General features: G+C 38.7%; 1 protein-coding gene across 12 annotated transcripts in view; it reads right to left on the bottom strand.

The window, feature by feature from the left end:
* The window catches only part of tenm3 (teneurin transmembrane protein 3), a 277,382-nt gene that overhangs the window by 15,829 nt on the left and 245,960 nt on the right, over window positions 1-15,593 (bottom strand). For all 12 annotated transcript variants that reach the window (XM_053501433.1, XM_053501434.1, XM_053501435.1 and 9 more), the window contains 3 exons: window positions 15,542-15,593; window positions 14,420-14,574; window positions 795-1,669 (listed from right to left, as the gene is read on the bottom strand). The exon at window positions 15,542-15,593 is cut by the window's right edge and continues 181 nt beyond it. In XM_053501433.1, coding sequence (XP_053357408.1) covers window positions 795-1,669; window positions 14,420-14,574; window positions 15,542-15,593 — 1,082 coding nt within the window. The remainder of the gene's footprint in view (window positions 1-794; window positions 1,670-14,419; window positions 14,575-15,541) is intronic.

Below are 15,593 nucleotides of genomic sequence, written 5' to 3'. Positions count from 1 at the left end.
TTGTTTCCATCATTAGAATTTATTACATTTATTTACATTTTAACAGTTTATACTTAAATCTATTGTTGTGGAATGTCTGAGAGACGAGTCTTCCCAGAACAACCTTTAAGAGACTGCTTAATCTCTCTTAATTAGAAATTTATAAAAACAAATAAATATCTGATATGATGTTCTTTTTTTTATTTATTCTTAGAACTGAAATCTTTTACTTAAGAGATCTACTTATCTACTTAATATCCTGTATATTTGATTTGACTTTGAGCTGCTACTACAGAAACTAAGAACTAAAATATTAATACTAACGTTCCGCTGAAACAACCTGCACCACCATACGGGAATAAACGCTCACACTCTGACCAATTAGATTCCAGAATTCGGCAATATTGTGGTGTGTCTATATTTTATTATTTAAAATGAATAATTTTTATTTTGTCATCATTTAATTTCATAAAAAGTATTTAATTGTAATATCTGTTTGGAATGTTCTAGATGGCAATTTAGATTTATTGTCACATTATATTTTACACAGGATTAAATGAAAATGTATAATTTAGCTTTTGTTTATATTTAACATTCAACTTATTAATTTAAAGTTTGTACTGCTTATTCTTTTTCGTTCTTTTTTTTTAAATATACATTTTTTAAAATTCTCTTCATTATGCACCTACAGTAAATGAATGTTAAAATAATGATAAATTTTAAACTTAAAGTGTTACCTGCACCAGGTTCTTTTCAAGGCACCTTCTAAATGTTCTAGCGAGTGTGAGTGTTAGTGGAACGGCAGCGTGACTCACTCGTAGAAGGTCGTCCAGCCGATCTGGGTGCTCTTGGTGGCGAGCAGCCCGCTGTTGCCGTGGTAGGTGAAGAGCGTGAGCTCCTGTCCCTGTGCCGTTAGCGTCTTCAGGCCTCCGTTGGTGCTAATGGTGATCCAAATCACCTGGTTGTCGGGGGCGACGAGGCGCACGGGCATGCGGTTGGGGTCCCGGCGGATGCGCAGCGTGTTGCCGTTGCCGTCGGCGACGGCGGTGACGTCACCCTCGTTGCTGTAGCTGAAGTTGTACATGTAGTCACCGGTGACGAGGCTCATGGTGTGCTGGTGCGTGCCGTTCACATCGAAAATGTAGAGCTCCTGCGCCGCTGGAGAGGCCACTTCATGAAACCCGGACGACGCCAGAGGAGGACGGTTGCGCGAGATGGCTCGGATACGAATGTTGCCCAGATCGGCGACGTAAAGGGTTCCATCAGGAGAGACAACCAGCGAAGACGGGGCGTTTAACCTAGCGTCTTTAGCGTAGCCATCTCCCGTGAGGTAGCAGTCACAGTTGGCGTCGTTTTTGCAGTCGCACTCGGATGGCGCCCCTGCCAGGTGCGTGATCTCTCCGTCTGTGCTCACTTGCCGTACCCGGTTGATCTTCTTCTCGTCGCTCTCGGCGATGTACAGCACGCCGCTGAAGGACACGGCGATGGCCGTGGCGCCCTCCAGGGTGGTCTGGATGGCACGTTTTCCCAGAGCGTACTCGATGCCCGGAACCTGACAGTGCATGGGGCGTCCCGCTACGATCCGCACCTGCCGGTTCTCCGTGATCTGAAGTACAACGTTGTTGTCGAGCACATAAATCGAGTTATCCATGGGGTTGATGGCCAAGTCTGTTGGCCACTCCAAACGCACCTGCGGCGAAATGAGATGCAGCACAGATGTCAGAGACACGCAATACGGACATAAAACACAGACGCTCACACACATACACACTCACACTTTAAATAGTTGCACGTACTTTGTAACTTTTGTGTCGGTTTATCACTAAGTAGTTGAGTTGGAGAAACTTTCGGCTAAAGGGATCAGTTCTGGGATAAAACGTCACAGCTCGCAGCACAGAGAAGACTCGCGCATAAATACGGGTTTTGGATGTACAGCTGCGAGGAGGACGTTACCACGAGAACACATTTCTCACAGTGGAGGAGCCGATGGTGTGAGCGACACAAAGGATAAGAACAGATTACATGAAATGATCTCACAGTGCCAGTGTGTTCACTTCAACTCTCCCCATTTGCTGAAGGAAAAAGTTCGATATTGAGTGCACGTTTTAATTCCTCTCGTCCCTGCATCTCTCTCTCTCTCTCTCTCGTCCCTCTGAGGCTGGCGCGTCACTCTGACACTGATGAAGAAGAATCCTTTACTTTGGAGCTCTAATACGATGCGGGACCGTGCTTTATTTCGTTCGGCTGTCACTGGGTCATTTATTTTGTGCCAGAGGGGATAAACAACAACAAAACAACAACAACAAGAAGAACAAGACGCGAAAGCGAAATCTTGAACGTTGGGTATCGAAGCAGATCCTTTTTAACGAGGATTTTATGGCACTTTCGCCACTAATAGTCTGTTTGCCGAGACGGAATCAGAGTGAAATTTCTTCTGAGTCGTTTGCTGGTTGGTTTCATTCTGTTTGTAGTTAAACGAATAAAAAGGGCAGTAAAGGGCTGAAAACATCCTTGTAGAACTCTTTCAACCAATTACAGCCATGTGCGGAGAAACACAAAAATCACCCGGGCACAGAAAACACACAGTTGTTGCTAAATACATGATTAGGTAATGAAGTTTTGTGTCACATCCACTGGGGATTATTATTATTACTTTATATTTTTTGTTTATTCATTCATTATTTAATACAGCTCACATTCACACAAATGTGGCACATCTGAGTCACACCAGAGTCAAATTAAAACCTGCCCGTCCTGAAATAAGGAGCGTCGTGCGCTTAACCAGACGCCATCACAGCAGTAACACCAGCGAGTTTGATATCATCTACTCCCAGTCTGGATGGCGTATACCAGGTGTTTCAGGTGTATTATGGACCCGTTGGAACTGTCCAAAGGTCTTGAGCTCTCCTTGGTATTAACGGATTCAATTAACGAAATGGGGTCAAATGTTTTACTGTGACAGGTTGCAAAGTGCCTAAAGATTTCTATGCATATTTGCACACCCAGTACAGTATATTTCAATTTGTACAGTATATTTCTATTTTTATGTACATCATATTTCTATTTTTATTTTTAGTTCTATTTTTCCTAGTTTAATTTAATTTTTCTATTTAATTTTCTATCGTATTTCTTTTATTCATATTCAATTCAATTCAATTTTATTTGTATAATTATTATTATTATTATTATTTAGCAATTTTCATTGCCGCATATTCATATTTATTTCTTATTTGTAAACTTCAATTCTCTTTTAGGGTCAATGGCAGTCGTGTAAGCATTTCACTACATTTCGTACTGTGTATGACTGTGTATGTGACAAATAAAATTTGAATTTGAAGATTTAAACACTTTTATAATGTATAGATTCAGTGGTTTATGTAACAGCAACCTCGTTTCCCCTCTCGTCTGCTCCGACCACTCAGCATTCAGCATCAGCGGTATACTAATCACCAGCCTGTTCCTCATCTGTTCCTCAAGACGACATTCACGTCTGGCTCTTTGGAAGCAAAATATGAAGGACACAGTACTGTATACAGCCTGTAACACACGTGCATGATGAGCAGCTGTGTTTCCGGTTTAGTCGTATACAGTATTAAGCAACGCTTTCTGAGTCTACACTATTAGAGGATTAGAAGTGAAGTTTTTTTTTTTTTTTTTTACAGGACTGAGAAACGGTTCGGCAGCCAATCAGGCGGCCCGAGCGTGATTAAGAGAGTGTGTAAGGGACATGAGCGATGAGTGTGGTTTCACATCTGCTTCTGTTTCCTCTGTTCGAACACGTGAAGATGTACACAGTGAAGAACGGAGAACGATTCTCGTCAGTAATTTTAACAACCGAGTGTTTAAGACGGAGGAACAGCTGCACGGGTAAATCACAATTAGCCCAAACTACGTCTGTGATGAGAATCAAGCTGAACGTCCTTTCACTTACAATTAACACCAGAGGGTTTTATAATGACACTCATCACTCTCACTTTCTCTCTCTCTCTCTCTCTCTCTCTCTTGTCTGTTTTTTCCTAACAATTTGGTTTTTATTACTTTTACGTACTTATATTCCACTTTCTCTCTCTCTCTCTCTTTTTTGCACTCTCACACTTCACATCACCCTCTGTACATCTCTTCCTCTTTACCTTTATGCTTGGTCTCTCTCTTCTTCTCTTTATCGTCTCATTATCCCTCAAACTATACTGTACGCTCCACACTTTCATTATATTGTTTCTTTTTAATTTTACACTTTCTTTGCTCTCTCTCTCACACACACACATGCGTGTCTTTCACATGTTGTTTCTCCTTAAGTTTACCTCTCTCGCTCACTCTTTCTCTCTATCTTTCTTTCTCCAATTTTTCTGACTTTCCTTTCCCCGTGTTCGTTTTTTCAGTGATATGACCTATAAAAAGTTAAAGGCAGGTGAGAGCGGAACGGGCGAGAGCAGGTGCAGGAGGTGGAGAGTGAGAATGGAGAGCTGGGGGAGAAGGTGCTGCTAGCGGCAGGAGAGCAGGGCAGGTGTGAGAACATCTACAGCATGAAGAAAGCTACTGGGGGTGTTTCTGAAAACTTCATGTGTGCTAATTGAAAGTGGAATATGGTTAAAAGGTGTCATGACACAGATCGATCTGTCCCTGAGACACGAGGCGTCATTTCAAATGTGCCACCGTTCACCAGGTCCATGAGGAGCTTCCTGCTCTTGTGGAAAAACAAAACAAAGAAAAAAAAAAAAACTGCAGTGGTGAAACATGTCCTGGAGTCAAGTGCAGGGACAGGAAGGTGAAAGAAGGATCAAGTGTGTGTGAGCCAACTGAAAGCCTAAGGCTCTTTAAGTGTCCTAATGCCAAGACAGTGAAGGTCCAGAGTGCAGATCTTGCCTGTGGAGGACGGAGAGATCAGCTCAGATAAGCCAAGCTCTTCAGACCGTTGAGAAAGTGCAGGGAACAGACGGAGGTCCGAACACCACAGCACGGATCAGACGCTTCATAATCCTGACTGAAGCTGAGCGCAGCGTCTCACACTCCAGTTATTTCTCAGATAAACCTGATAAAAGTGAGAGTGCTCTCACCAAGGAGAAGATCCAGGCTCAGAGAATGGACAGAAGCTACAACAAAGACTTTTGTTCAATCTGTTAGAGACTCTCATGTTCACATTTCTGTTTGCTCTGGGACGTGAACTAAAGCGGAAGGGGTGTGGGTTTTTGTTCTAATACAATGAACTGGGGAATTAAAGCAATCCCATAGTATCTCTCTCTCCCTTGTCTCTTTCCCCTTTGTTTTTTTTTTCTCATATGTGTATTCCCCATCTGTTTGTTTTCCTCTCTCTCCTTTCTCTTTTTCTCTCTCCATCACTGTCAGTTTTTCTCTCCCCATCTTCAATTTCTCTGTTTCTTTCTCTTTTCTCTTTATCACCGCATATACTTCTCTCTCTCATCCTTTCTGTTTTTTCCTCTAATTTATATATCCCATTTAAATTTGATTCCTTTCTTTGCTTCCTTCCTTCTAATCCCCCCTTACATAGTCATTTGTTTTCTCCTTTCTGTCTCCCTTGCCCCTTCTTTTCCTCTTCTCTTTCTCAGTCCCGCTTTGTGCTTTGTCCCTCTCTTCTCATTCATGTACTCCCTTTGTGTCTGCTTTTTTTTTTATCTCCCCTTCCATCCATTTATCCACCTCTCTCTTTCACCCTGTCCCCATTATTTCCCACAGTCTTTCCCACCTAACCCTGTTCTTCTCTAATTCACATGTTACATTTATGTCCGATTCCTGTCTTTGCTTCCTCCTAATTTGCTCTCTCTCTCTCTCGCTCTCTCTCTCAGGAACATTAAACTCTAATGCTGTAGAAATAAAAGCTTTCTCGTCTTCTGTGCCTGCATTATAGATGATCCACTTCAGCTTCACTGCTAACACTGTCTGACCATTAACATGGGGTCAGGGTCCTCATGCTGACGGACGCTGGGGACAGAAACTCACTGCGGGGGACAGATGAGGAGAGAGAGAGAGAGGGAACACAGGGAAATAAAGCAGGAGCGAGGGGGTGATGTGACGAAGCAGATTAGTTTCAATTTCAGAAGTTTATTAAAGAATGACACCGGATATGTTTTATCCGTTTGTAGTCACACGTCATACTGTGCCATGTTCCTCTTGAATATCGCCTGCGCTCCATGTCCACTTTTTCCACTTTAATCACCTGGTTCTGATCCGTGCTTTAACAAAGCTTCTATTCTGAAAAGCGGTAGATGGTTTAATGCTCCTCGAGGATCCTTAATCTGCAGATTAAACACGGCACAAGTTCACTTATCTCCTCTTTATACGCTGCTCAGCTCTCATAATCTGCCGCTTATGAGGGTTTACAACGTGAAGTTCCGCTCAGCGCTCCCAACGCAGGTCTGAACCACATACGTGCTTAAAGACGCCATGAGAGGTGCGATTCCACTGTGTATGCCTGCTGACTTATTTCCATTAGAAACAGGATGTCGATGTGGCGAGGTGTTGGACTGCTTGGCTGAATTACGCCCAATCTAAACTAGCCTCACAGCAGTGCTTGGCAAAGTATACAAACTCTGTACTTCCTGTAAAAGTAGCGATATCGCAGGTAGAATAGAACTTAAGTAAAAGAAGTCCTCCCCTTACATTTGTACTCAAGTAGAAGTCCAAAACTACTTAAAAGTAGGGCTGGGCGATTTGGCCTAAAATCAAAATCTCGATTAATTGAACATTTTAACTCGATTACGATTAATGAACGATTATTTTATTTATTTATTTTTGCCCTCATACCATGTGATTGTGCTTTAAGTGTTGAAACAAACTGGTGGTGTTACCTTTGGGCGTCTAAACTGTTTTTCTACAGTATCTACATCTGACTTCATTTTGTTCAGTGTAATCCTTACTGAAACCAAAATGTGTCCAAATAACGGAGACGGCATTTTTCTTTGGTACACGCTGCTCTTGTTGCTCAGTTGTCTCAGTGTTTAAGCTCTCCATGCTTGACATGTTGGCGAAATAACGTAACGGAGCGGGGTCACGTGACTCCACACGCGGTAATGTTGTTAAAGGGAAAGTAATCGAAATAATCGACTTGGGAAAATTAAATCGATTATAGGTTCTAATTGTCGATTTCGATTACTTTTCGATTAATCGCCCAGCCCTACTTAAAAGTATCAAAAGCTTGTATGTAAACTTCATGTGTACTAATTGAAAGTGGAATATGGTTACAAGGTGTCATGACACAGATCGATCTTCCCCCGAGACTCGAGGCGTCATTTCAAATGTGCCACCGTTCACCAGGTCCATGAGGAAGTAAAAAGTCCAAAACTACTTAAAAGTATCAAAAGCTTGTATTAGCTCACAGTAGAGTTTAAGTCATAGTATAAAAGTTTCTCTCTCTCTCTGTCTCTCTGCTTTCTGACTGTGAATGTCCTGTTTTTGTCTCTGTCTTAAACTCAAACCACCTCCGCCTTCGATTTCAAACACCTGCCACATGACCGAGCTTTTCACAAAGAGACGGAAGACAGTCAGCGGGTGGTGATATTACTTCTACAGATATCTGCTGTAGAATGCAGTGGAGTTAAAAAAATATATCCACTAATAAAACTACTCAAGTAAAATACAGGTACATGAGAACTGTACCTACACCTCTGCCCCACTGCAGTTTAGATAATGCATAAAATTTTATATCATGTATTTATATGTTAAGTTTATAAGATCTGTAAAAAAAAAATCATTATCCATTATAAAACAGTCCTTTATAATCACAGAAAAATATACATTTAGTTAAAATAATCAAGTAAAAAGTAAAAAATAAAAAAATAAATACACTTATTGTATTTTTGATAAAAAAAAAAAGAAATTTTTAATTAAATTTACATTTAAAGGAAGATTAATGAGGTGCAGGTTTAGAAAAACAAAAACACCTTAATGCAGGTCTGACTGAGTTAAACTATACAGCAAGTAGGACACAGGAAAGTTTCTCCAAAGTGTTGCAATCTCTCTCTCGTTCTCTCTCTCTCTCTCTTTTTCTTTTTTATAAGCGATTCAGAAAAAATGTTCATACCTCTCAGTTTTTTTTCCCTGGCGTGTTATATGAAACAATTTCATGCCAGCTATTTTTGAATGCTGAAATGGACAAGGATATATGAAGTTCATCTTAAACTATTAGATGACTGTACTGGAAATAAGACTTTACCTTCTGTCCTGCAATAAGAAACGTAAAAACATCATCCATCATTTGTCTGAAAGCTCCAAAAGACAAAACTACTGAGCTGCCAGTGTCCACCTGCGTCCCTGTCTACCAGAGCTAATCCCGTACACCATGCTCCGATGAGCTTCAGACGAAAATGAACATATACTCGTTGCGCAGAGTGAAGAAGTTCCTTAATTCTTTATTTTTAAATAAGATGCTTTGATTGGCTGAAAGATTCATTTTTACATAATTTGTCCTTTTTTTATCGATATTTTTTTCACAATCACTTTGGTGTTGTGCGATCAGACAGGAGGTTGGAGACGGGAGGATGTTAAATTGTCTGCATACATTTTTAATAAATAAAATATAGAATTATATAAAATCTTGAGTCTTGAGTCAGCAATCTGCCAATATAAGACATTCAGTACTATTCAGCAAAGCTGCAATATAAAATGTTAAACATATTTACACCACATTGCTTTTAAAGTTGGTGTTCTGAATTTTCATAACGTAATGATAAATTTTCTAAAACAGGTTTCTATTAATGAGTTTCTTCTAATATCTAGTTATTTCTGTAGGAACAGCTCATGCACATGAATGTACAGTATACGACAAACGTAATCAAACATAAACAAATTGTTAAAAATGTGTAATCTGTAATGTTTATTCAGACGGAGTCTCCAGTGTCAGTGTTTCAGAGGTTAAGCTCTAAATATAATTAAGGAGAAATGTCTACACATGAAAAGTGAATTTTTTCTTTTGTCCTTGAGTGGATTTAGAAATCTTTGTCTATAGACAACGCTGCCTATAGAAAACTCTATATAAACATCTATCTATATAAAATTTTGTCTATAGAAAATTCTTACTAGAGGAATCGATATCTATGAACATTTGCATATAAAAAACACTGGCAAAATAAAACTGCCTAGTAAAATGTCCATGAAAAGTACAAATGAAAGAAAGAAAAATAAAAGAATGAAGCCTATAGAAATGTCTCCCGACAGAAACCTTTGTCTATAGAAAATTATGTCTAGAAAATTTCTGAAAGCTCTGCTAGCCATGCATAAAATCTGGGGCTATAAAAATGCTGTCTATAGAAACTCTGCGAACGGAAATAGAAAATAATATCTATAAAAATTCTGCCATTAAAAACTGCTATCTAAAAAAACTGTACAGAAGCTCTGCCTGCAGGAAACACTGTCTATTAACTATTACATATAAAAGGACTGTCTATAGAAAACTCTGCCCATAGAAATGTCTATAAAATTCCTATCAATAGATACACACATAAAAAACTCATGTCTATAAAAATACAGAAGTCTGAAGTCTGGAGTGGCAGAGAAGTATGTTAGAGTGGTGCAGGACATGTATGAGAGCTGTAAGACAGTGGTAAGATGTGCTGTAGGTGTGACAGAAGAGTTTAAGGTGGAGGTGGGTCTACATCAAGGATCGGCTCTAAGCCCCTTTTTGTTTGCTCTGGTGATGGACAGGATGACAGATGAGGTAAGACAGGAGTCCCCATGGACTATGATGTTTGCAGATGACATTGTGCTCTGTAGCGAGAGCAGGGAACAGGTGGAGGAAAATTTGGAGAGGTGGAGGTATGCTCTGGAAAGCAGAGGAATGAAGGTTAGCCGCAGCAAGACGGAATACATGTGTGTGAATGAGAGGGACCCAGGAGGATCGGTGAGGCTACAGGGAGCAGAGGTAAAGAAGGTGCAGGATTTTAAGTACTTGGGGTCAACGGTCCAGAGCAACGGAGAGTGTGGAAAGGAGGTGAAGAGGCGGGTACAGGCAGGTTGGAATGGGTGGAGAAAAGTGTCAGGTGTGTTGTGCGATAAAAGAGTATCAGCGAGAATGAAAGGAAAGGTGTACAGGACAGTGGTGAGACCAGCGATGCTCTACGGCTTAGAGACAGTGGCGCTGAAGAAAAGACAGGAGGCAGAGTTGGAGGTAGCAGAGCTGAAGATGTTAAGGTTCTCTTTGGGAGTGACAAGGATGGATAGGATTAAGAATGAGTTTATCAGAGGGACAACCCACGTTAGATGTTTTGGAGATAAAGTCAGAGAGGCCAGATTGAGGTGGTTTGGGCATGTTCAGAGGAGAGATGGTGAATATATCGGTAGAAGGATGCTGAGGTTGGAACTGCCAGGCAGGAGGTCTAGAGGAAGACCAAAGAGGAGATTTATGGATGCAGTGAGAGAGGACATGAAGTTAGTTGGTGTGAGAGAAGAGGATGCAGAGGATAGGGTTAGATGGAGGCAGATGATTCGCTGTGGCGACCCCTGAAAGGGAACAGCCGAAAGACAAAGAAGAAGAAGATCCCAGAGATAAATATAAGCGCTCTGTGTAGATAAAAAGTGACCTGTGTGTAAAATGATTAAATCCACACTGTACAGTTTTACTGTAGACAAACTGGCCCTTAGTCAAAAATATTGGTCAAAAAACATCTAATTCCGCTGCAAACAAGCAACTTTTTAACTCCATAAAGAATTAAAACTGCTCTAAAGTCACAGTTTCCCCGTCTGCAGCGTCTGACCCGCTGTACTCATCCGACCAACAGACGCAGCTGTGTGTCTACATTATAATGAACGTTTCCTGAGGGATAAGTGTGATCCTCCTAATGAGCCCACTTCTACACTCTAACACTCTGTGCGTGCTGAAGAGCCAGGTAACCTCATCCAATTTAAAATTAAATAAAAAGCATGGAGCTGTAATCAGATGCAGTCCAACCATCAACACACACACACGCTTTATTTCATTTTATTGCCTGAACTGATGAAGATGAAGTTAGACGAGATTTTCCACTTTGGAACAGACAGATGGGGGCACTGTAGCTCTCTGTTGCACACTGTCAGAGAAGTGTGTGTGTGTGTGTGTGTGTGTGTCGATGTCGATGTCTAAAACACACTGAAGGGACGGAATTTCTGTGTTTAAGTTTCCAAGAAAACCCCAATCAGTGTTTAAAGTGAATGATATACTGCAGTGTGTGTGTGTGTGTGTGTGTGTGTGCAGCTGCAAAACATTTTTCTTCTTTAAATATTTTACAATAACACTGTATGAAAAAAGTTTATAAAATAAAACCATAAAATGAATAGAACAATAAAATTGCTAAATTAATAAATAAACAACTGGTTTACAACGTGTTTTTATTTTTCAGGATTATTACAGTATATATATTATATTATTATACTGTATATATATATATATATATATATATATATATATATATATATATATATATATATATATATATAAAAAACCTTTTTTTTAAAAATTTAATATTATTTAATGTATTTTTGGTTTGGAGAAATGTGCTTTTAAATTTCTAATATTATTTTATCTTTATTATGATGAGAAACATATGTTAGGATAAAAATGATAAAATATGTCAATATGATCTTAGTTTAAATCTTAGCAGCTTTGAGTTTAATAAATTATCCTTTTATAGAATTTTATAGATGCATTCTTATAAACAGATGTTTCTAAACAGCTTTAAAATTTATAATGATATACAAAATAATATTCCATTTCTTTTTAATCAATGCTTTATTACATGCTTATTTTCTGCTTTGGCTATTTACCCTTTAATTAGCGGCGTAACACATAAAGACTATATTATCTACTAAATACTGTTTAGAGACACAGGACATGTTGTAAAGTAAATAATACAACATATTTATTTTAACCGACGAGACATATTTGTGTGTTTCATTATCATACATATAACATATACGTTTACACGACTGCTTCACAGCTTATTATTTCTCTCCTCTCGCCTGTAAAATGTCTCATTAATATCAGAATAGGAAAAAAAGTACTAGAATAAAAAACAGGATGTTTTTTTTAATACAGAGTTAAGTTGTGTATCTTTGTCTCTCTGACACACACATTTGTATTTTCAGTGGAATAAAATATTAACATGGTAATAAACCCAACGTTCAAATAAACATAATGTATTTATGTGTGTTTGGTGCTGGTCACAGTAATGCCAGTATAATGCCAATGTAATGCCAGTGTAATGACGTTGTACTATGGCCTGAGGCAGCACAAGGCGTTTAGCTCCATGTTTTATGCAGACTGTCATAAAAGTGACTCGCGGTAACTTGCCGCTGATTTGGTTTCACTTTACTGGCGGAAACAATAACGTGTGTCAGACCTGCTTTAAAAAAAAATTATAATTGGTTTAAAAAAACAAACAAAAAAAACCTTTAAAGTGCAGTGAAAGCTGGACGTCTCATTTCTCGCTGTGTGTGTATACTCTTATTTTTAATATAGGCGAAAAAAGATGTGTAGAATTAAACAATAACAGTCCAGACGCTGTAACAGATACAAAAAGAAAACGTCGGGATTCCTGACTTCTTAATACATGCAATGATCAGGAATTTATCTTAGATCAAATACATTTTACAATACAAATACAGCAATAAATTAAAATACTAAATACTAAAATAAATTAATACGTTTAACCAAAACATACTGCATTTTATAGTCATTAAACATTATTTATTTTTGTTCCCTTTAAATTATTTACCTGTTGTGCTTCCTGAAAATCTGCTCTTGATTTAAATACACTAATTTATAAGAACAATGCCTGTGGGCAGTTTCTGATTGGAAGGTTTGGGGTTCGAGCCACCAAGTTGCTCCTGTTGAGACCTTAAGCAAGGCCCTTAACCCTATCTGATCCAGGGGCGCTGTATCTTTTATAAAAAAAGAGGGACGGAAGTGAATAGGGGAGACAAATCGTTGCCAAATATCAGGTCGAATAAAGATAAAGATTGAGATTAAGATAAGGATAACAACAATGTGTTAGCCTGAGCACTGCATTGAAACAGTACAGTTGTCCCTCGGGATCTGCAGGGGATCAGCTCCAGGATTCCTTGCAGATACCGTAAAGCTTACGGAGGCTCAAATGCCTTCTATACGATGGTGTTGTATTTACATATCACCTCCACACACCCTTTCGTACGCGGTAAATTATCTCCAGAGGATGTATAATATCTAATACAACATGAGTCTGGAATTCATCGCCATCCGTTAGACTGTTTTGAGAATTATGGCAAGAAAAAAAACATACGGTATACTTCTTTCTTTCTTCTTTTTTTTGCACAGAATACACAGAGTACACGAGAAGTGAATGAAGGAGGCGAGAGGTGAAGCGTGAGGTTGCAGGAGCAAGACTTAGGATGTGATAGAAGGTTGCAGTTCAGCGCAGTGCACGATGCACGTCAAACACTGCGCTGTAGAAATGGATGGAATTTTTTTTCTTTTAGAAATATTTATGATTCATAATTCAGTGTTAGTTGAATTTGGCGATGCAAGACCTGAGCATTTGTTCCATATACAGTATATACAGTATAATATATAAAACACACCAGTGTGCTGTACAGTATATACAGTACATACATATTTTTCATAATAATATTTACATATTAATGATGTTCTATATTATAACATCTTTTAATATTAATTTACATATAATATGAAATACATTTATAAATTCTTGCTCTAAGTATTTCTTTAGTAAAGATCATGAACACTTTGTACTTGTATGTGATTTTGAGGTTAGTTATTAAAAAGTGTTAAATAGACTGTAAAACATGACATCGTATAATAATATCATATTAAAGAATAATTTGCCTGTAGTATAAACTAATGCAATCTACATGTTTTTTTTTGTATATATTATAAATCATATTAATATAAGATTTTTTTACTGTATAGGTATTGTGTATTTTATAAATCTTCTATGTTTTATAGAAAATAGTTTTAAACACATTATATAATACAACACACTACTCAGACATTCCCTAAATGATATTTTTCCTTATTATCAATTGCATTACAATTTATAAAAATAATGTTATTTATGTATTTATTAACATTTATATGCATCTATATTTGTACTCGCATCACAAATATAAACTACAGAGATATATTTTATTATTACTTACGGTATTTTTGTTTTTGTATATCGGTATTTAAACCCTATTACATTACATACTGTATGTTACATACTGTACATTACGGGTGTGTTATATAGAATATATTTGAATACACTTGAATGCATTTTATTTCTCTATTTATCATAAAATTAACATTGTATAAATTGTATAAACTGTAATACATTTTAAAATGCAATTACTTTAACATTCCGTTACAAAGTTCTATTGCAAATAGTCTATTATTATACATATTTTTTCCAGATATTGTGTAATATATTCCAAGACTGTGTTTAATGATATGAATAAATGATAAAGAGAAAGTTACACATACCTGCCCGATATGCATGCTTGTGTCACAGGTCAAAGGTCGTGCAGAGGTCAGATCGTTCGACCCCAGCAATGTTGATATGATGCCGTTACGGTCCACTTTGCGGATCATCGTCCCGTCAACGAAGTAGATTAATCCATTTTTATCCACCGCAATGCCTGCAGGAAGAAAGGGGCGAGATATATATGAATATGTAGGTGTCAGAAAACACACACACACACACACACACACACACACACACACAGCAGCTACATGTGTCGCATTTGGCCCTGCATTTTTCAGGTCACGATGAAAGGGCGTGCTGTGAATTATTCACATTTTGCTTTGACTGTGCTGAATAATTTGTGAAGGTAAAAGGACTATAGAGGACACACACACACGCGCACACACACACGCGCACACACACACACACACACACGCACTGGATTTTCCTCACACAGTGTCAAAATCAAAGTGTACAACAGTTGAATTCCACGCTGATTAGAGATACCAGAGCACCATCACATTTTATTCTGTGTGTGTGTGTGTGTGTGTGTGTGTGTGTGTGTGTTTTAGATGCCAACCCAGAGCTTACCGAACATCTGTTTGTTGCCATGGGGACAGTAATAGCTAAAATAACTCTTGCATTCAGCCAAGAGGAGTTACACTCAGTGTGTGTGTGTGTGTGTGTGTGTGTGTGTGTGTCCGCGCGCTCTGGGCACCCTTCCACAAAAAAAAAAAAAAAATCCCTCAGCGCCATGACCAGTGGCCTAATCAAAGTGGCAGAGCATAGTGTGTGTGTGTGTGTGTGTGTGTGTGGTTTCCTACACTATGACTAATGTGCTTTGTTAAACTAAAAGTGAAAATTGCGCACACACACACACACACACGCGCATGCACATGCAGCACGTACACAAAGAGTGTGTATGAGTGATGAGGCGAGTGTTTTATTTGCTCAGCAGATCCGCTCGGCGTGATTCCTCCAGTGTCATCATAACAGCATCAGTGCGGACATTAGAGATTTTCTCTCTCACACACACACACACACACACACACACACACACACACACACACACACACACATGCAAAGATATAAGAAAAAAATGTATCTGTATGTATTTAGGTGGTCATTTGTAACCCAGCTACCTTTAGGACCCAGCAGGAGAGCCTCGGTGGCCTTCCCTCCGTCCCCACAGCG

Source organism: Clarias gariepinus, chromosome 8, assembly GCF_024256425.1.
Source record: "Clarias gariepinus isolate MV-2021 ecotype Netherlands chromosome 8, CGAR_prim_01v2, whole genome shotgun sequence".
Classification (NCBI taxonomy): domain Eukaryota; kingdom Metazoa; phylum Chordata; class Actinopteri; order Siluriformes; family Clariidae; genus Clarias; species Clarias gariepinus.
The sequence above is the reverse complement of the archived record's forward strand: the minus strand, read 5'-3'. Positions and strand labels throughout refer to the sequence as shown.